Source organism: Phascolarctos cinereus, unplaced genomic scaffold, assembly GCF_003287225.1.
Source record: "Phascolarctos cinereus isolate Bilbo 61053 unplaced genomic scaffold, phaCin_HiC Scaffold_9;HRSCAF=440, whole genome shotgun sequence".
Lineage (NCBI taxonomy): Eukaryota > Metazoa > Chordata > Mammalia > Diprotodontia > Phascolarctidae > Phascolarctos > Phascolarctos cinereus.
The window spans coordinates 53,759,047-53,782,155 of NW_027556402.1; the positions used below are offsets into that span (position 1 = coordinate 53,759,047).

Genomic DNA, 23,109 nt, shown 5'->3' on the forward strand with positions numbered 1-23,109 from the left:
CACGGAATTTTAAAGTATAATTGAATAATCCCTTAGAAAGTCAATTCACTTTAGTAATCTGAGTGCTGTAAATACATAAACACATATCTTTTAGGGTCATACTACATTAGTATGATAGATAAATGATACACACAGAATTCTGAAATAATGGTTAAAGACAAACCTGAGCAAACAGGTAACTCTTTTTGGGAATATCCTTCTCTCCCACCTCTCTATTATAATATGTATAGGAAATCTGCAGGGTGAGGGTGATGCCTCATCTGCATTGCTTCCTGAAGTTATGCTCTATTGAGTGATGTCTCCTTTAGAGCACGTGGTCTCTGAAACTAAGAATTTTCAAGCCACCTGGGACAAAAATTTTTGCAGTTACCTCAAGGAAGTATGGGTAAATTAACCCTGCAGGATATCTTACATAATAATAAGTTAACAAAAGATACTTTCATTTAAAAAAAAACATTTTAACAGTTCTAAAAGAGATATTAAAAGGTAAGTTAGCTTCATTTACCATGGTCCTGTATTCTTATCGTGCTATGTACTTTAATGTACTTTTGCACCCAAATTTCAAATTTTAGCAGAATATTTTAACATGGATACAAGTCAGAGAGTTAAAATGACTTTGTTAGGAGAAAATTTCTTAGAGAAAAATTAATAAATCTTTCAAGTGTTATAATGAAAGTAGAAGCTTTTGAAGTACTTACTTCTGTTGTCTCTATTCCAGATGTTTCAGTTAGTTTTACAAAATCAACAACTTTATAAAGTTATTGTCCATCTTCATGATCAGGAATAACATTTTTTTATTAAAAATAAAAAATAGATTTAGAAATTCTCTGATGGAAAATGATTATAAATCTCTAGTACATCCCATACCAAGAACATAAAATAATTTTCTTCCATGTTTTTCCTTGTCATTCATTTATTTTTTGAGGTTATTGTTAACATTAACAAATATTAAGAAAGTACAATTCTTAAAGCTATTTTTATTAAGTGAATTTCAATCTTTCATTTGAAACACTAATATGTTAACAAAATTGAAATTAAAGTCTACATGAAACACATTTCTAAGTATTTCTCTTTAAATTGTATTTCTGAACTACCTTGGATTTTTCACAATTGATGATGATGTGTTAAATGTCAGTGTGAAATAATTATTTAAATTATGAAATTGGCAAAGTAACACTTCAGCCCAGAACTTGTTAAATGTTTTGCTTGCTTTTATAAAGTCATTCCTTCAGTCTTTCATTCTGAATATCTACTGTTTGTACACATACATATACATGTACACTTTGTAAGGTATATTTGGGGACCAAATAATAAATCACCAATCTCTGCCCCTAAAGAACTTGTAATCTTGAAGGGGAGATTTACTTGCACACACACACACACACACACACACACACACACACACACACACACACACACACACACGCACACACACACACACACGCACACACACACACACACACACACAGAAAGAGAGATTATAACAGTGAAGCAAATTTAAATCTTCAATTCATGTTTCTGCCACCAAATAAAATGCTGAACCTTTTCATTGAATATCTAATGAGCCCTTGAGAAATGACCCATATGTTAAAGCATTGTTAATCTATTTCTCCTTATTCCAAATTCATAAAGATCTATGCCAGTTTCTCTTTATCAAACATATAACACAACTTAAAAATACCATCTTCTCTTTCTCTATATTTTTTGATTCAGCTCATTTTTGATCTTATGAGCAAAATTATATTTTATTTGCCCAAATTGCCACATATTTTTGGATATGGTTAGTTTTTCACAACCCCATAAATATGTGTTTATTGTAAATGTGTATAGGAGTTAATTTTTTTCTTTCATGTTAATTATATAATTAATAGTGAAATTTGAATGTGTAATTTCTATGATCTATGAATATTGTAATAATGGCTAGAAAAAATCATTTTAAGGCTTATTGAGATGCATTGTTAGCAAATCTTTTTTAATATTAGGGAATAAAATGGTATGTGTATTATTATCCATAATCTTAACCTTTACAAAACTTTAGCTGTCTGGCAAACGTAATCTTCTTGTTGTTCAGCCATTTTCAGTTGTGTCTTACTCTTCTTGACCCCATGTGGGTTCTGACTTCAGGCCCAGCACTCTATCTAGCTGCCCAACCTAGCTGCCTCTGATGTAGTCTACATTAACTCAATGTTGCTTTGGTTCTGAAATTGTTGAATATTTTTAGTGTCTTCTATGAAAATGCCTGCCAGCTATAGGATAAACATAAGGGGTATTTTAACCTGTCTTTCAAGAACGCTTGACTTAAAGCTTTATTTCAGTGTATATAAAATAATAATAATAATAGATGAAATGGAGCTAAGTAGGGAGAGAATAGGAGAGGATGAGCTGTTTTTGATAAGTTTTAGTCACATGGTCTAGATAAACTATATATTTGGATGCTAGAAGAAATCCGTGAGCTGATTGCTGAGACATAGTCAGCAACATTTTGAAAGATCGTGGAGAACAGGAGAGGTACTGCAGGATTTGAGAAGGGAATGCACCAAGATTTTTTTACAATGGAAGAGACTGGATTCTTAAAGTTATAGACTCACGAACCTGACTTTGAGTTCTTGGAAATTTCTCAAACATGTTATTTCTCAAACTTGTTATAAAGGGATGGTCAATGAACATCTAGAAAAGGAAGAGGTGATCACACATAGCCAGTGTGGGTTCACCGAGAATAAGTCAGGTCAAAAATGAACCTTGTGTCTTTCTTGACAGGGTTCCTAAACTGGTAGTCAGGGGAGTGAGGTAGATATTATTTACCTGGATTTCAGCCAGTTCAGTCTGCCATGTTCTTCTTGTGGAAAAGATTGTTCAAAATTGGCTAGATAATTTGAAGCTGACTGATTAGCTGATACCAGAGAATTCGTTATCAGCTTGTGAGCTTAGGTCTCTGGTTCAGGGTCCCTGGGATCTGTTCTTGTCCCTGTATTGTATAACATTTTTATAAGTGACTTGAATAAAGGCACAGATGACATGCTTTATCACATTTTCAGATGAACACAGGACTTAGAGGATCAGTTAATGCACTCAATGAAAGAGTCAGGATTCAAAAATCTTTGAACATATTAGAACATCGGGCCATTTCTAATAAGATGAAATTTAATAGAGATAAATATAAAGTCTTAATTTGGTCAAAAAACTCAGCATAGCGTAAAAAATGGGAAAGGTAGGGAAGAAAATAAGAATTTATTAAACATCATTTGTGTTCTAGGCACTGTGTGAAGTGCTTTTATAAATATATCATTTAAACCTCACAACAACCCCAAGAGATATGTACTATTATCAGACCCATTTTACAGTTGAGGAAACTGAAGTTAAGTGACTTGCCCAGGGTCTCACAGCTGGTAAGTGTCTGAGGCCAGATTTGAATTCAGGAAGTGGAATCTTTCCAACTTGAGGCCTGGCACTTTATTGACTGTACCTCCTAGCTGCCCCTAGGAGATAGCTAGTCAGGAAGACCTAAGTTCAAATCCAGCCTCAGACACCTACTAGCTGTGTGAGCCTGGACAAGTCACTTAACTCTTTTTGCCTCAGTTTTCTCATCTGGAAAATGAGCTGGAGAAGGAAATGGCAAACCATTCAAGTATCTTTGCCAAGAAAATCCAAATACAGAAGTCTGGGTATATCTGCTGTTATAAAGAACTAGGAGAATTTCCCTCATCAGTTTCATACCATGCTGTATTTTTGACAACTTGTCCCAGTGGTCCAGAACCATGTGGAATATCCCTAAGATATGGTTCAAATCAACATCTAATGGTTATATAAGAGCTATTGCTAATCACCTTCAAGGATAGAGAATGACGAATACTCAAGGAATAAGTGGATAGTTAATACATATATGTATTTTTAATTGCCATACTGTTCATTTCTTAAAAGGGAAAAAAAAAAGAATCAGTTGCCCTGTGAAGAATTATATGGAAGTGTAGAAACATTTCTGCTGCTCTGGGCTTTGTATTGTATTTTCCTTCCAAGATTTTGTTTCTTTCAAAAACTGACTTCCTTTCCCCATATTGTATTACTATGGAATTTGAAGTGTGGATTAGCTTGTATCAACTTCCCATTTTACAATAAGTAACCAAACCTAGAGAAGGTATGAGACTTCCCTACTGTTCCATAAAGATTATCTTGTGCTTTCCTTAGGTGAGGGTAGACATAACTCTTTCATTTTCTTGCGTGCATTAGAGACTGTCAAATTGGCTCCCATCCTCAGGCTATAATATGCCTCTGTCAATGCAAATTCCTCTGTTGCCTTTCTTCTTTACCCTGCTGTGTGCTAAGAAAGATATTCTGTTTTTCTAACGCTCAGAGACTGAAAAAATGTACAGGACTTTGTCGAAAGGAATTTAGGAAGAAATCTTTCTTTCTTGGCTTGAGGTACAGTGCCAAGGGTTGTAAAAGGGACAATTTTAATGATATCCATCTGTTACAGATTAAAATAGGTGGGAACCAGCCATTGAATTTCTTGTCTGGAGTCAGACAGAAAGCTGAAGATTGAAATAATTGGATATATTCAGGGCCCTTTAACGAGCGTGGTCAAAGCAGATTTTAGATTTTGTGGAGTCTGGAGGAAGGAGCGGCATGTGAGGCCATAAGAATCTGTTTAAAACAGAGATTGTTTTTACGTTAATCCAAGATTTGTCACACAAGAAATATTAACAGATGCTACTGACTCATTTCCTCAATAGGGCATTTCTATCCATTAAATCTTCTTTTGAGGAAAGCTGTCACTTATTGTGAAAGGTTACTCATACCCTTTCCCTTGAAAAACCTTCCCGCTTTGCGTCTTCATCAGAGGCAAGCATAGTGGAATAGTTTAATACTTTTCTCTCCATGAGTCCTTGAATCCTCTTTCATCTCTGTTTTGATGGAAGGCAATGAGAATACCTACTGCTTCCCCTAGTCCCTTCTGACAGCAGTCTTAATTATAGATTGGCTTCATTGAGGGTCAGGCTGTGGGTGTTAGTGTGTATGTGTGTAAAATAGTTCTGCATTTATATACAGCCTCCCAGTGGTGTGCTTGGTAAATATTTAACAAGGTAGGGAGAGTGGGGGGCTGTCATACAACACACCTTGAAGTTGAATTATATTATTAACATTTTTTTCCATTACTTTCTTAAGGCTAGACTAAATCAACAAAACAATAAGCCATGCATTGTAGCTTTTTGCTGATATGAATGTAATACTGAAAATTTAACAACCAACTCACCAGCATATTAAAGTTGAGTTTGCCACACTTCTGCATCTGTCCCAGTTCTGCTCCAGAGATAGATCTACTCTACATATGAATGAATCTTGGGGGTAGAGCTGATCTTATTAAATATTGGGGGTGAGAACCTAAATTATTCCTCAATCCTCTATAACCAGCTAGACTCCAGGTCTCCACTAGCTCCTGCTTTTTTTAATTTAATTTTTTTAATTTATTTTGATTTATCAACAATCACTTCCATATGCTTTTGAGTTGAAAATTTTTCTCCCCCTTCCTCCCCACCCCCTCCCCAAGACTGCGCATAATCTGATATAGGCTTTACATTTACATACCCATTAAACATGTTTTCACATTAGTGAAGTTGTAAGTAAAAACTAAAACCAATAGGAGGAACCATCAGAACGAGGAAACAAAACTCAACAGAAGGTAAAAATAAGTGAGAGCGATTCGACTTCCATAGTTCTTTCTTTGGATGTGAGCAGCATTTTCCATCCCGAGGCCTCTGGAGATGTCTTAGATCCTCGTAATGCTGAGAAGGGTTGTTTATCAATATTAGTCATCGCACAATGTGGCTGTTATTGTGTACAAAGTTCTTGGTTCTGCTCACTTCACTCAGCATCAGACCATACAAGTCTTTCCAGGTTTTTCTGAAGTCAGCCTGTTCATCATTTCTTATAAGCACAATAGTATTCCATTGTATTCATATACCACGACTTGCTCAGCCATTCCCCAATTGATGGGCATCCTCTCAATTTCCAATTCTTTGCCACCACAAAAAGAGCTGTTATGAATATTTTTGTACATGTGGGTCCTTTTCCCATTTGTTTGGTCTCTTTGGGATATAGCCCTAGAAGTGTTATTGCTGGATCAAAGGGTATGCACATTTTTGTAGCCCTTTGTAGCCCCTGCTTTGACCAGAGGCTTGCCACCTGACCCATAAATACCTTATATCTTTCACTTCCTATTTCTTACTCAAAGACTTGATAAGCCAATCAACATTAACATTGCTCCTATTAAGGGTTTATCCATCTATTACCCTATGGCTCCACTAAGAATTCTTGGGATTCTGAACTATGGGCTGCCTAGACCAAAACTCCCTTCTTTGGCTGTTCCCTCTCTACCTGTTCCCTCTCCCTAGAAATTATTTTTTTCTATATATTTTCATTTTAATTCTGTTGGTACGTATTATTCCTCCTCAATAACATATAAGCTCCTTCAGAGCAGGGACAATTTAATTTTTGTCTTTGTAAGACAGAGCCCAGTACAGTACATAGTACATAATGAATAAAAAACAAATCTTGTTGACTTGAAGTTAATTACACACATGCATATTAGCATGCTTATTCATGCATGAGTACATGTACACACAATGAGATCTAGAGTAAGCCATCATGACTACCTTGGGGGTCCATGTCATAGGAAGACTTTATAGGTAGATTCCCTTAGAAGCAGTCCTTTTGTATATGAGAGACCAAACCCCATTAATAGAGAGACTTAAGTATAATTTAATTCACAATTCTGCTGTAAAAATATGCATCAACAGTATTGCATAGTAGATTGAGAGCTGGATTTTGAATTACATAGATCCAGGTTTGAATCCTATCTCCAGAACTTACTAGCTGTGTAACCATGGAAAAATCTTTTTACCTCTGAGCCTCATTTCCTCATCTACAAAATAAAGCTAATAGTATTTTCCAAAACTTCCTCCCAAGGTTACTGTGAATGTCAAATGAGATACTGCTTATAAAATGCTTTGTAAACTTTAAAACACAATGTGAATATCAACTATTATAAAATTCTTGTCATTTTCTCTTCATTTTTCTGCTATTGTAGACTATTGAGAGTCATTGCCATTAATTCTAGCTTCAATAGGACAAGTTCTTATCCCAGCCATGAGATTCTTGTTGTATTGATACAGAAAGGTAGGAGATTCCTTCCCCAAAAAAACCCTTAATACACTGACTTGCTCCCCAGATCACACTTATTAGACATTGGGTTGGCACAGTCATATTACTTTGAAGGGCCCTGTACCTCCCACCGCTTTCACCCTCCACTCAGGTAAAAAAAATCATTGAAAGCAGATTCCTAAGTTTGTATGACCTAGGGCCCTGCCTTCTACTCTGCTATGTGTAGGTGCCCCTGAGAGCCATAAGGATTCAGAATTTCATCCTCAGTTACATGAGATTATTCATCTGTAGTGAATAGTGTTGTCTTAGTCATCTACCACACAAACTTCGGTCTTATGAAAATCCGGAGCAGAAGTAAATCTAATGTTCTTGGCTCATCTTGGCTCATATAAATCTTGTCCTCTGTTCATTCTTGGACAAAATGTTTTATACCATCTGTGTGTGTGTGTGTGTGTATGTATGTATGTGTGTGTGAGTGAGTGTGTGTGTGAGTGTGTGTAAGTGTGTGTGTGAGTGTGTGAGTGAGTGTGTGTGAGTGAGTGTGTGTGTGTGAGTGTGTGTGTGTGTGAGTGTGTGTGAGTGAGTAAGTGTGTGTGTGAGTGTGTGTGTGTGTGTGTGTGTGTGAGAGAACAGCCTGCAGATGAGAGAGATGATGTTTTCTTTGTGGTTCAATTGAACTGTACTTGTGTGTTATTTTGGTTGTCCAGGGAGGCACGTGAATAGATTCAAATTTCATTTTAAAGTGGTGTGGCATCTAGGAGCCTGAACAAGCAGAATCTTTGTGAACATTTAGAATTAGCTGAGATAAGCTCCTGAGTGTCATGAAGTAGGCAGGTCACATTTCACAGCCATTGCAGCATTGCAGATACATTCTGTGTGTGTTGCTATGTATATGACTTAAAGCAATGATGGAGAGGACGGTATCGCCTTTAAAGGAGACAGTGTGGGATCATCTCTAGATCGCATTGCTTAAGAAGTAGAGTGAGACATTTTAAGAGTTGAATGTAGTCATGTGTGGTAGTAAACAGTACATCAGATTTTGCAAATCTATAGCATATGTACTTATGGGAAATGAGGACAGCTGTTCAGTCTCAAAGCTTACCAACCCCCCCCCGAAAATAATATTAAAAGTATGCAAATCATATCAAAGTCAAGGTTATAGATTAAATGATCTCCATTTCCATCATTAAATGCTCTCAGAAACTATAGCTGTCCTGAACTGTCTGCCGGTGGCATTCTGAGAAAATAATACGATGTAGTGGGTGCATGCTTGTGTGGAAGTCGGCAAACCTGGATTTTGACAGTGGGTAAATGGTTTCTCCTTGTGTGATGGCTTCCTCACTAATCCAATTTTTGCTCAAAAATTGTCATTGAGAGATAATCATATTATATTTATTTTGAAAATATATTAAAATTATAACACGAAAGATTTTCTAGCTCTGGGGAAGCCATTTAACTTTCCTGGGTCTCAGTTTTCACATCTGAAAAATAGAACTCTCTTACATTTCTAAGGTTTCTTCTAGCCCCAAGAAAATGATATTATTTGATTATTACCAGTCAGCCAATAAACATTTAGTATGAAGTGTTTACTATGTACCATGCACTTACTAGCAAGTCACTTAATATATTTCTATAGGAAACCCATCAGGAAATACCCCAACAATTAGGGCTTTAGGGAAGTCAGGAAAGAGTATGGAATAAGTATAGTCACACTTTTATTCTTCTTTTTGTCCAGGTGATTTTAGATTGGTGCTTATCCCAGCTGATTTAAATTCAGCTTCCTGTCTCCCCCGACATAATTGGCTGGCTCTCAGTATTTGCTTTGGCTTCACTGAATAGATCACCTTATCATCTTCTGCTGTTTTCTCATAAGAGAGAATTAAACTTTTGCTACTTAGAGTTCTCCCAGAGATGCACAGGAAAATTAAACAGCACAGCAGTTTAAAAAAGAAAAAAAAGAGAATTAATTTTCTTTTCACTGCCTGATTCTTACTAGAATTGTAATTTTTTTAGGCTTGGGACACAAAAGCACAGCCTGGGTTTCAGGGTTATAAAAATTTCCTTTCCAATTCAGGCACGTGCTGAAGATTGGGAATAAATTGGTGCTAATTATTTTCAAGTAGTAACTTTGGATTCCTATTCTCTTTGAAATAGTAGAGCACATTTGTCATTAATTTAAGCAAACAACTACTCTCTGGAAAAAAGGTGATCTTTTATTGCCACCTTTTATTGCCTATAATAACTCGAGGTTAAACCTCACATTAAGAAGTCTTTGCAACCTAAGCTGCTTTGATTTGAAATGTAAACTTGTGCGACTCTATCAGATTCTGGTTTTCTCTTAGCTGTAACTAACCACAGGGCTTTCCTTCTCTCCGCAGTCTGACAGCAATGCCAGCTTTCTTAGAGCGGCCAGAGCTGGCAATCTTGACAAAGTGGTGGAGTATTTAAAGGGAGGAATAGACATCAATACATGCAATCAGGTAAGAGCTTGTGGCATCTTTCAAGATTTTTAGTTTTATACTACTTTTTTTAAACCAAGGTTTTAATGGTATAAAGAAAAAAAATTAATACACCCTGCATCTCCTAAAATGAAATAACACTCACTGTTTTGGACCGACTCAGAGCGCTGGGGTCTTTTTCATGGTTATCAGTATTATTTATTACTATCAGAGTGACTAAGAGCTTAAGAAGTAATGAAACCTAGTTTTTCCCTTGACACGGCCTTCAAGTATAGAGAATCCATTAACTCTGGCAGGGACAAAGCTTTCATCTAGAGTTGGTATTGCTGGTCATAGCCAACAGGTCAACAAGAAGCCAGTATTTTAAAACCTAGGTAACAATAATGCCTGCAAGATGGTTTGATTGTTGCTTGTCAGAAATTTTGTCGGAGAATTATAGCGAGTCAACTTTTGTTTGTTTTGTTTTTTGTTTGTTTTCGACCCTTGGCTCTCATTCCCAGTGCTGGGGACTGCCCTTTACTCTTGTGTTGGTTATTAGAACATAGACAAAGGGAATAAAAGCAAATGAAATTCAAATCACTTCTCCCCACCTCCCTCCCTTTGTTAGCAGTTTTGCCAAAAGGGCCTAGTTGAAGAGCCTGAACTTGACTTAATGCGGAGCTTAGAATCCTTAGATCAGCTTAAACATTTCAATGATTACTTTCCTTATCTACCATTTCCTTATAAATGAGACTGTAGCCTTTGAATCAAGTGTAGAGCCTCAAAGATTTTGGCTTTATACTATTTCAGACCAATATTTTAATGGCATAAAGAAAAAAAAGACACATTGGATCTCAGCTTTCACTATAGTAAGCTAAATCTCTATTTTTGTGAACAGATATTTGGCTGGAGAAATGAATAATCCTGGCTAATTTTAAGCTCACAGGAGGTTTTCACTTGTGGATTCAATTCCATCTGTAGTTTCACTTATTCTATCTCTGAGCACATCTTGAACTCAGTTGTATTATCATATTTCTGGCTTTGCGCCATTTGAACTTTTGCAGTCTTTCAGAATTAATGAAAGTAAATGGAGAAAAAAACCCCGAAGCTACCCATAAATTGGCCTCTCAGTAGGAGAACACAATCATAGAATCTCAGAGTGGGAAGGGACCCCAGAGATCATTTAGTTCAACTCGTACCCAAACAGGAATACCCTTTATAACAAATCATCAACGAAATCCTACTTGAAGACATCCACTGGGGTAACCTCACTATTTGTCAAAGTAGTCCATTCTGCTTTTGAGCAATCCTAATTTGTTAGACTGTTTCCCTTTACGCTCTGAAATTTCAATCCACTGCTTCTTTTTCTGTGTCCTGATGCCAAGTAGAAGGAACCCAATCACTCATCCACATGACAGTATAGCAACTCCCCACTAAATCTTTAGTTCTTCAGGCTAAACATCCCCAGTTGTTTTAAGTGATTTTTTTTTATATGGCATGGTTTTGAGTCTCCTCGCTATTATAGTTACCCCTCTGTGAATACTCTCTATTATCTTTGCCAAGAAAACCCCAAATGAGGTCACACACAAAGAGTCAGGCATGACTTAAACAACTGAACAGGATCAAGAACAACTAATTTGTCAGTTTCTTTTTAAAAAATAAACACAGAAATAAACAAAAAACTCTAGCTGTGATCTGCTGAGGAAGAGGACAACATGAAGTCATGTTGTCCTTCTTCATTGTGGGTAGTATGCTTCTTTTTTTTTTGCTTTCATTTTTTTTGGGGGGGCAGGCAATGGGGTTAAGTGACTTGCCCAGGGTCACACAGCTAGTTAAGTGTCAAGTGTTTGGTGTGAGGCCGAAGTTGAACAGGTCCTCCTTACTTCAGAACTTGTGCTCTATCCACTGTGCCACGTAGGTGCCCCTTGACATTTGCTTTCTTAGCTGAATGCTTTGCACTTATATTTCATTGAGATCCCCAGTTCTTTTTCATATAAACTGATTCCTAGCCAAATCTCCTATACTTATACAATTTTCTGAACCTAAGTGAAGAATTTTAATTTATCACAACTGAATTTGAGCAAAATTTAAGTCTGTTGTTCTGACTTGTGTGTATCACACTTTTTCCTTAATAGAATAAATGCTTTACTCTATTTGAGCATAAACAATTGAACTTTCTAGTTCTACTTTATATCTTAGTAATAATTAAAGATAGTAGATATTTTGTGCAGGTATATATTTTTCTATCAGAGCTATTGTGGCACAGGGGAAAAACCACTGTGCTTTGAACTCAGAAGACCTGGATTTCAATCCCAGCTCATCCATTAGGTAATCATTCAACTTTGGTCAATTGGTAAGCATTTATTAAGCACTTAATATGCATTAGGCATGGAGATGATGAGGATATAAAGATGTAATACCCTCTCTGTCCTTAAGTAACTTATATTCTAATGAGGAGGGGGTGCAATGTGTGCATATATAGGTATACACTAAACACATACAAGGTAACTTTAAAGAGGAATGCATTAGAAGCTGGGTATGTGAAGAAAGGATGCATGCAGATGGAGCTTGAGCTGAGTCTTGGAGAAAACTAGGATCCTAAGAGGCATAGGTGAGGGGAAAGGCATTCCATGCAGAGGGCACATCTAGGGCAAAGGCGTGGAGAAGAGCTATGAAATATCATAGGTGAGGAACAGCAAGAAGAGTGGGCTGGCTGGACAGCTGATATGTCAAGGGGTAATAATGCATAAGAATGCTGGGAAGATTGGAGAAAGCCACATTGTAAATAGTTTTAAATCCCAAAGAGGGGAGTTTACGTCTGATCTTTAGGTAGATCATAGAGAGTCATTGGAGTGTGAATATGGAGGAGCTATAACATGGTCAGATGCTTACTTTAGAAAAATTCTTTTGGCTGCTCCACAGAGGATAGATTAGAGTGTGGAGAGGCTAGAGGGAGGGGGACCAATTAGGAATCTATTGCATTTGTCCAGGTGTGAGGTGATGAGGATCTCAAGGTGGTAGTCATGTGATTAGAGAGAAAGGGATATACATGAGTGAAAAATGTTGTAGAGATAGAAATGGCAAGGTTATAGCAATTGATTAGGTACATGGGGTGAGAGTGATGAGATTAAATATGGCACCAAGTTGGGGAACTGGCATTACTGGTAGCATGGTTTTGGCCTTGACGGGGAAGTTTGGAGGAGGAGTGGGTTTGAGGAGGATGAGGATTAGTTTAGTTTTGGGCATGGTCAGTTTGAGATTCTTACTAGACATGTCCAAGTCCAGTAGCCACTTGGTGATGTAGGACTAGAGATCAGGAAAGAGTTTAGGGATGGATGTAGAGATATGAGTCATCAGCATAGAATTAATTAAACCTATGTGAGCTGATGAAGTTGCCAAAAGAGAATGTGTAGAGAGATTGGTCAGGACAGACCTTTGGAGTATAATCACAGTATGGGAGCAAGCTAGTGGATGATTTAGCAAAGAAGAATGAGAAGGAGTGGTCAGACAGGTAGGGGGAAACCAAAATCATGAAAAACCAGAAAAGAGAGAGTAGCCCTGAGGATAAAGTAGCCAACAACTGCAGAGAGATCAAGAAGGAGGAAGATTGTTTAAGAAAAAAAGGCAATTAGTTTTAGCAGTTATGAGATCATTGGTAACTTGGGAGAGAGTGGTTTCATTATCAATTGATGAGGACAGAGGTAAGTAACTATATCTCAGAGGGCTTAGGAGAGCCCTGAGTAAAGAGAGGGAAAATATAGGATGATAGCTAGAAGGGGATGTTAGGATCTCTTGAGGGTTTTTTGAGAATGGAGAAGACTTGGGCAGATGGCCAGCAGCAGGGAGGAAGCCGGTAGATAGAGATTTAAGATTAGAGGAAGAGGGATGATAGTAGGGGCAATTTTGTTGGAGGAATCAGGAGGTAGTGGGATTGAGGCTACATGTGGACAGGTTGCCTTGGTCAAGGAGAAGGATATTTCATTAAAGGATAGAGGGGGTTGGTGTAATGTCAAGAGAATGGGAAATTAATAGAATAGAACAAGAGGGAGTTTACGGTGAATGGCTTTGATTTTTTTTTCAGTAAAGTATGAAATAAGATCCTCACTTAAAGGGGGGTGGAAGGGTGCTCTTGGAGACAAGATTAATAATAATTAGCAGTGCTATTACATTTTAAGGATTGCAGAGTACTTTACAAATATTTCATTTATCCTCACAACAACTCTGGGAGGTAAGAGTTATTATTATCCCCATTTTACAAGATGAGGAAACTGAGGCAATCATGTTAAGTGACTTACTGGTAAGTATCTGTGGCTGGATTTGAACTTGGGTCTTCCTTGAGCCATTCCAGTCCCAGTGCTCTATCCACTGTACTACCTAGCTACAATTAGGAGGAGTAGAAAAACTGTCTTATTGTAGAGAGGGCCCAGTTGAGATTAGATCCTCTACATTTGTAGCTGACCCAATTAGCAGAGTTGCATGACTTCCTCTAGCTCTGTTCAGTAGCTCATGAGTAATTAAGAATGGAGGAGGAGGAGGATGGTGGGAGTCATCTATGACTGGGGTTTGATAAGGTGTGAGGGGTGATAGGCCAACACTCAACATATTATATTGATGAGCATTCAAGAGTCTTTTCAAAGACTATTCTTTCTGGTAGGCAGAGTATAATGTTTCTTTCTGTCTCTTAAAATTCCAATCTAGTTTTTCTCTAAACCTGTTAGCATTAAAATTAAAATACTTATGAATAGAAATATTGAGCTATAAAGAAAAGACTGGCAAGCCATTAATTTAAGCAGTCTTAATAGTGTTACAGAAATCATGTGAAATGGATGACAGTGATAAATATTCTATAAAACCATTGTAATCAAGGCTCCACTGCTCAACCGAAGTAATGTTACCTCTGAACAATCAGTGCTTACATCTAATGTAAAATACAAAAGAACAAAGCAAACAGAATGCTCTTGATATTTTTCCCTTTTACTTCTGGGATTGTGGTGTTATAATAAGGAAATCTGGACCTTATGTACCTTGCTTTATTTCTGAATGAAAGCAAAAGTGGGAGGGGGAGGAGGAAAGAAGAAGAAAGTGGGCTGTATCTTTCTAGAAATATCGTAGGTGTAGTCAACCCATGAATTCTTAAAATGATATTTGGATGAAATGATTTCTCATTGTAAGAATGGTTATATAACCATTCTTGTAAGTGTTTCGAAAACTAACCCAAGATAACTTTGTAGGCTTAAAAGAAATATGAGATTTCATGAATTTATCATGTGACAGAATTCTTAAAAAATGAGATCCTTTTGGTCCTTAATGATATTAATCTTTTAAAAAAAATAGATATTGCTTCAACTATCTAGCATTTATTATTTCCTGTGGATCAAAGGAGTGAGTTTGCGTGTTGATCTATCGTATCATGTTTATGTGTTGTTTATGTGTTGTTTTGGGTGTGACTTAGTAATCAGTTATTCCCTTTCCTTTGTCTCTAATAGTAAGAGGTAGCTTGGAATGATCAACAGAAAGCTGGCCTTGGAGTTAGGAAGACCTAGGTTCAAATCTCTCCTTTGATACATGCTGGCTATGTGACCTTAAGCAAGTCACTTAATCTCTCAATGACACAGTCACCTCTCCAAGATGAAGCAACAGTTGAGCTGAAGCTCTGGATTATTGGATGGAGTTTCATACCAGAGTTCCTTACACTGATTAAAAAAAAAATCACAGGTCTGGGCTCCCCATCCTCCCAAAAACAAAACCAAAAATCCAAAGAAACAAGCAAAAAATACTGCTTGATAGAAGAATGAAAGAGACAAGCTTCAACCATCAGGGTTGTAATAGGTAGGCAAAAGGACCATATAACCTTTTCATAAACAATTATATCAGTAATAAGCAAATAAAATACCCAGGAGGTTTGGGAAGTTTTATTGCAAGGCAAGATTTCATTTGTACCGCCATAGTGCCACTAAGGTAAAGTACTGGCATTATCATTTTTCAACTATGCTGTATGTCAAACAAAAGATTAATAATATTCAAAATGTTGCAATATTTATCACTTTTGTCTTGATTTTTGTTCCCTTTTACAATCATATAAAACAAATATGTTGGTTTCGGATGCAAAATTAGAAATTCGATTATTTCCTCTCAATTTATTCCCCTTCTGCTCAATCCCCACACAAGGAAGCATGTTCTTCTCCATCATATAGATTCCAGGGGATAGTGAATTTGAACTAAGGTAGTGCTTACAAAACATTCCCCAGAGGGGATCTTTTAAAAAGTCATCTTATAACACATGGACCACTCACAGGACTCCTGACCTCTTATGAAGAAAAGACAGGCTAAGTCATTAATAGAGACACAAGAGGAGTGTGCAACCAAAGATCCTCAGACTGGAGAACATCTTGGAAAAAGATTCCTTAGTGGGAAATATTCTACTTATTGTACTACCTTTGGATCAAGGAGAACCTCTGTTTCTCTACAGAGATGGACAAGGTGTAAGACTTGTCTATCAGATGACCCTGAAATACTCTGATTCTCCATATTGTGCCCCCTTCCCCCAAAGGGCAAACTCTTAAGTTCTGCAAGGCCACTTCAAATCCAAGACAAAAGTGAAAAAAATATCAATAGATATAGCCACCAATATTATGGCCTATGGCAGTTCTTTTTTCTCCTTCTTAATCTTAATTTTGGGCTTTTCAATTCTAAGTCTTCTTTAAATACACATATGTACCTATACATCACTCTGTTTTCCCTTCAGTTAATATGGCTGATGGCAACTATGGCTTCTCTCTATAACATGGATTCTTTTTTTTTTTAAGTAAGTTTTAATGATATATTTTATATATCATCATAATTTCTCTCACTGTCCCTCCCTTTCCAAGAGAGACATTCCTATAATAAATATTTTTAAAGGAAAAAGGAAAACAAGGAAAAAGAGGGGAAAATCCCATAAAAATCAATGGATATATAAAAATGTCTGAAAACATATGTAATGTTTCACACTTGTGGATCTTCCATCTCTGCAAATGAGTGGGGCAGAGGTATCTTCTTATGTATCTTCTTTGGAATCATGCTGCTTCTTTGTAATTTTGCAATATTTCCTTTTGATTATCTTATGAGTGTTCTCTCCATTTCTGTTGTCATAGTCATTGTGTATATTGGCTTGTAGGCTTTTCTTACTTTACTCTGCATAGGTCACATAAATCTTTCCAAGCTTCTATATTTATCACTTCTTATGGCATAGTAATACTCCAATACATTCATGTACCACAATTTCCTTAGCCATTCCCCAATATATAATAGGTATTCTTAACCTAGGATCTGAGAATTTGTTTTTTTAAATATCTTGATAGCTGTATTTCAATGCCATTTTGTTTTATTTGTAATCCATGTGTATTTTATTTCATGCATTTAAAAGGTTTTGAGAAAGGAGCCATAGACTTCACCAGGCTGTGAAAGGGGTCCATGACACAAAACGGTGAAAAACCATTGCTCTCCTAAGATATGAACATTTGACAGATCATTCTGTATGAGACCATAAGTCTCAGGAATGGTTTTCTGATATCTGAGAAAAATCTCTCTAGCTTTGTTTTACAAATGAAGTAGCTGACTTGGCAAGTTTCAGTTATGCAGTATGGAAATGACTTCTGGCTAAAATTAATAAGTGACTACTCAGTAAACTATTTACTATATTCTGCTAACTTTTTTTCTTCTTCAGGAATTTATTTCTCAGGAGACATGTTCCCTTGGTGTGGGGCCTTTCATGGGAGAATGCATACTCAATAGCACCTTCATATGTTGAAAGATTAGTGGAAAGATCACACAAGTGAGGAAAGGCTTAAGTTGAAATCCCTTGTCTGGTCCCCACTGGTTGTTTAACCTTTGGAAAGTCACAAAAAGCTCCTCTAAACCAGTTTCTCCATATATGAAATGGGGGTAATATGGACATTTGTTGTATGAAATCTTGTTTGAGAAGCTCTGTGTAAACCATTTACACACATATGTACACACACAAATCACATTAGTTATTTTTCTGTTTTCAATGTCAGAAGGTAATGAAAAGACAACATTTAATATGAATTTCTTCACCCTTCTTTGATTTGATAAAATGTACTAATATATTCATATGGCAGTGTTGAAAGCTGGCATTTTGAGGTAACTCTTACAGTGTTTTGTTGATGAATTTATGGAGTTTATTTTGGTAAAATAATCATTGAAAATGTCATAGACAATAAAATGTCTTTAGCATAGAACACTCTACAAGTGGATGCACCATTATCAGACATCTTCTGTATTTACAACTCTCATAAGAACAATTACATCCAGGGCTGAGTTTGGAATGGTAAACTAAATGTCTGCACATTTAGATAAAAACAAAATAGGAATATTTGACTGTTGAGAAAATGGACTAGATATCAAGAAATTAATTAGGTGGCACAAGAATTGTTTCCTTAAACTGGGGGCAGAAAGTGGATTTCATGTAAGTAGAAAGTATTATTCTATGTTAATGTTACTGTTGGAAGCAGCTAGCACAGTTGATAAGATTGCTTGACTTGGAGTGAGGAAGATCTGATTTCAAATCCACCCTCAGATGCTTGGTGGTGTGACTCTGAACAAGTCACTTAACCTCTTTATGCCTCAATTTCCTTATCTGTTAATTGGGGATAATAATAACACCTATTTCCCAGGGTTGTTGTGAGGATAAAATGAGATAATATTTGTAAATCACTTTGCAAACCTTAAGGCACTATTTAAGAGCAAGCTAGTACTATATTCTGATTTTGCATATTATTAACTTTGAGCTCTTGGTCATATCTCTTTGAATTTTCTGTTGTTTTTAACTTTAATTTATATCAGTGCTTAAAAGAAAACCATTTTATAGTAATGATTAGCAACATTATATTATACTTAGAAGATAAGTTAAAAATACAAGCGTTAGTCATTTTTTTTTCTTGAGAGTTCTCTAGAGGAGATGCTTGCCAGGAGAGTTTTCTCTTTGGTGCTTAATGAATGGAGTAAATGTTTTAAAAAGGGCAATCTTGTCATTATGTGTTCGTTCTAACTTGCAGCCATTGCCTGTATTTAACATGAAAACTCAAATGCTGATTGTACCTTGAATTTTTTTTTTAAATAAATAGTGACACTCTGCCCAAGCTTAATACCAGATACAAATAGTAAAGCTTCATAACAGACTATTTCCTTCTCATTACAAAGAGGAAATTCTAAACTTGTATTCTTCTTTAGTGGAAAAATGAAGTGAGCCTGGGACAAATTAAAGCTTTGCGATATAAGAACTAGTATATCGAGCAGCAGCTGACCAGAGTTCTGAAGAATAAATTACTTCACGGTGTCAGAATCTTGGAATCATAAAATTTTATAAAAAAGGCATCATTTATGAGGGGATAGAGATCATTTAATAATATCCACTCTTTTTTATCTTAAAAACAATCACTTAGGGGCAGCTAGGTGGTGCAGTGCATAGAGCATTGTCCCTGGAGTCAGGAGGACCTGAATTCAAATCCAGCCTCAGACATATGATACTCACTAGCTGTGTGACCCTGGACAAGTCAGTTAACCCCAGTTGCCTCTCCAAAAAAACAAAAACAAAAACAAATCACTGATTTTTTGTCTTTATCACAATAATTTTTGTAATCCCTCTCCCTCCCCATTGACCTTGACTCGGCTTTTCTAATAGCTCTAATTATTAAGGACCAAACCATGGCCCTGCTCTCTTGGGGCTCCTTTGCAATTAATCCTGCTGACCTCTGACCCCACAAAAGCTCATCAAGGAATGGAACTCCACCATTTACCATTTTCAAGAGCATCCCTATCTGTAATTTCAGGTTAAGACATGATGAATGTTCTTTCTGCCTCAGTTACTTGGGAAAGGTGTCCTCTACCCAAGGGAGCATGGTCTTCTTGTTTATAAGTTGACAAGGCACCCCAATTTCTCCTTAATTACTTCTCTGGGGTACTAAAAAACTCTCTGAAGCAAGTGGATGAGAATATTCAAATTGTCCTTGGCAGCTACCACCTGCCCCCACTATAGAGAATGTATTCTTTCCAGCAAGCCTTCCTCAGGGAGCCATCTTATTAAGAAGGAGCGAACATAGCAGAGTGTCCATACAAGCTACCTTTACTAGCCAAGTTTTAGTCTGTGCTTTGCTGCAGAGTTTTAAAAACATGTTTCCATACTCTTTTTTGACCCATTTTTAGCACTAAATGACATTCAGGTGCTCTGAGTTAATTAGCATTCAGCTAAGATTAATTCTCTGTCACAGAGTGAGGGAGACATCAGAGATTTTGTAATTTTGTAAGCACCAATGAAATAGGTAACTAGTATTTGATAACCATCACACAAAATGGGTATAAACAAGTGAATTAAAAATTGAACCTAAAGTGGTAGGCTACCTAATTCAGGCCACAAAGCCTCTTTTAAGATAGGGACAGGGACAGGGCTGGATTTGTAATTGCATTGGTATAGGGAGCTCCCAAATAAGGAAATCTTCTCTACTAGTACAAGGCAGCACTTTCTCTTCATCTTCTAATCTTATAGGGTTGTCTACAGCAGAGATTTCACACTGGGCCTACAAAACTCCTGAGTGGCTGAACCATCTTAAAACATAAGTGAGAAATGTTTAACAAAATAAAAATATAATACAGCATAGATAATGTCAATTTGTAGTTTTCCAAATCAATATGCCTGTGATGGGATTTGTTTGTATTTGAGTTTGACACCATTGGCTGTGAGCAATAACAGGTTAATTGACATACCCATATAACCAGAGGCAAGATTTGAACCAATATTTTTGTGGTTTGGAAGCCAGCTTTCCATCCACTGTGTCTCATTGCATCTCTTTTAAGAATAAACCATGATTTTATTAAGGGATATGATCATCTTCCTTTTTATTTATAGCTTAACTTGCCAGAAAAAATTGCTATTATAGTAACCCATCCTGGAATTCTTTTCTTTGCTCATTGCAAAACTGTTTTGGGATAATAGGGGGATTTAATAAAAAAATAATAAAGCCATTTATCCACTCTGCTTTAAATGAAAAAAAAAGGCTAATGCCTCAGGATAGTGTTAAATATTACCACCAGTGTCATAATACAATATTCATAATGATAATATTTGTAAAGCACTTTGAAAGCTTTCCAAGTATAACATAAATGGTAGTAGTTATTATTATTAGCTGGGGGAACTAAGAGAAGGTTTCGTGTCAGTCAAAGCATAACCTGAGTCTTGAAGGTGTGCAGAGATTCCAAGAGGTAGAGGTGAAGAGGGAATTTATACTAAGTATGCAGGACAAGGACAAAAGATGAGTCTTTTTGACCCTAGGCTTGGCATTCTGTCCACTGTGTCAGCTAAAGCACTTAGCATGCCCTATATAAATGTTAGCTATCATTATGAGGAGTTATTTACACAAATTCCAACAATCTTAAGAGGTTATTGACATAAATATTTTAAACAGAGCTTCTCTTTTTGGAATGGGGAGGATGGTCCTGAATAGGAGAAAATAATATACTAATAAAAATATTTCTCCTCTATGACTCTCCCTTGGGCAATCTAATTAAATCTAGAAACTTTTGGAGACCAGCCAGCTTTTTGTCAAATAGGTTGAATTGTGCCCGGCAGAGATGAGATATCTTTTGTTCTTTCCACTAATCATTACAACCAGATAATGCTCTTACTGTCTATTACAGTGTGTATTTTTAGTAAGCGAGCAGTCAACTGTAGCAACAGGTGAAGAGAGTTGAGAGCAGCTCAGAGCCAGGCCGGGGCATCAGATTCGGGGGATTTGCTTTTGGTTCTGAGCTTTTGAATTGGAGGAGGCTTTGGGGAATCAGAAGACCGGAGAGTCTATGGCACATCCTGATGTACCAGATGGAACTATGTAGCAGAGTGGATTTAGAGAAACATTCTGGCTTTTGCCCATCTGAAATGTACCTTGGGATTAGTTTCTTCCCTTGACCCTTTGCAATGACCACAGTGTAGGACTCTCCCTCTGATGGCTTCCTAGGGCACAGTTTAGGGGATGCCATTGTCACTTTCCCAGTAGAGAAGGGAATGGCTCAAACACTCCACATATTCCTTAAAGAATCCAAGCAAATGAAACAAAACCAATGGTTTCCTGGTGCTAGAACTGCCTGTGCCTTCCCAAGGCGGCAAAACAGAAAGGACCTTGCTGTGGGTGGGGGTTGACACTGATGATTGGGGTCGTTGTGGTCATGTCTTAATGAGTTTTGCCTGAGAGACTGTACTGTTGTGCAAAGATTCATTGAACTGGGAACCAGAAGATCTAGAATCTAGTGTTAGCTTTGTCCTCTTGCTTTCTTTGACCTTTGCTATGTCACTTAAGTCACCTGAGATTCAGTTTCCTTATCTATAAAATGAGCAATTTTAAAGCTTCTTCCAGGCTTAAAATTCTGTGTGTATGTGTGTGTGTGTTTCATAAAGTTTCCATACCATGGTCAACAAAGAGCTCAGTGAATGACAAATTATCTGTATTAGATTATTTCTGTCCTAGGCTGCTGATCAAGAAGAAAAACAAGGAAAAAATAGCCATGCAAATTAGTATTGAATACAAGGTTCAAGCTTGGTGTTAAATTACTTTTTATAATTTAAAATTTTATTGTATTAATATCTTTAGTTTTTAGATCACTTTGATGTTCAAATAGCACAGCTCCCTCTCCTACTCAGAGACCACCCCTACTAACAAAAAAATAAAAAAAATTAAAAGAAGGCAAAAAAAAATGTTCAAAACAAAGCAACACATCACCTAAGCCTCAATGCATTTGCAATGTACCACACCAATATCTCTACAAAGAAGGGAGGAAAATTGCATTCTTCTTATCTATTGTTAGGGGCTAATCTTGATTATTATAATCACACAGCATCATTCATTTTTCTGTGTTTTGTTTTTCTATTTACTTTCTTAGAGTGCTTATACATACACACACATACATACACATATTTGTATGTATGTATGTGTATATATCTATCTATATCTATATCTATATCTGTATCTGTATCTGTATCTGTATCTGTATCTGTATCTGTATCTGTATCTGTATCTATATCCTGGCTCTCCTCACTGCATTTTGAATTAGTTTGTATATGTCTTTCCATGCTTCTCAAAATTCTTCATATTTCTTTTTATGGTAGAGTAATATTCCACTACTTCATGTTAGTTATGCCCTAATCACTGGACATCAACTTTGTTTCTACTTCTTTGCTATTATAAAAAAAATGATGATTTTAATAAAAATTTAACTACATCCCTTACAATCTATATTGCATGTACTAAGTCATTTTAACTACTTAAGCATTATTTCTATGGCTTTTGAAAAAGCTGTTCAACATTTAAAATTTTAGTAAGTGAATCTATTTTCCTAACCTTACTTTATAGGCTTTAAAAATGAGAAAATCTAACATATAGTTGCAACGAATGAGCAAAGCCAGACAGTGTGCCCATATGTAATTGCTGAGAGGTAGTTAAAGCTTGTTTCCCCGTGCCTTTCAGTCTTC

The 23,109-nt window shown here is 36.5% G+C and overlaps 1 protein-coding gene across 1 annotated transcript in view; it reads left to right on the plus strand.

The window, feature by feature from the left end:
* ANK2 (ankyrin 2) overlaps positions 1 to 23,109 on the plus strand; it is a 275,508-nt gene that overhangs the window by 7,417 nt on the left and 244,982 nt on the right. Inside the window, 1 exon segment of the mRNA XM_078148698.1 lies at positions 9,534 to 9,635. Coding sequence (XP_078004824.1) covers positions 9,534 to 9,635 — 102 coding nt within the window.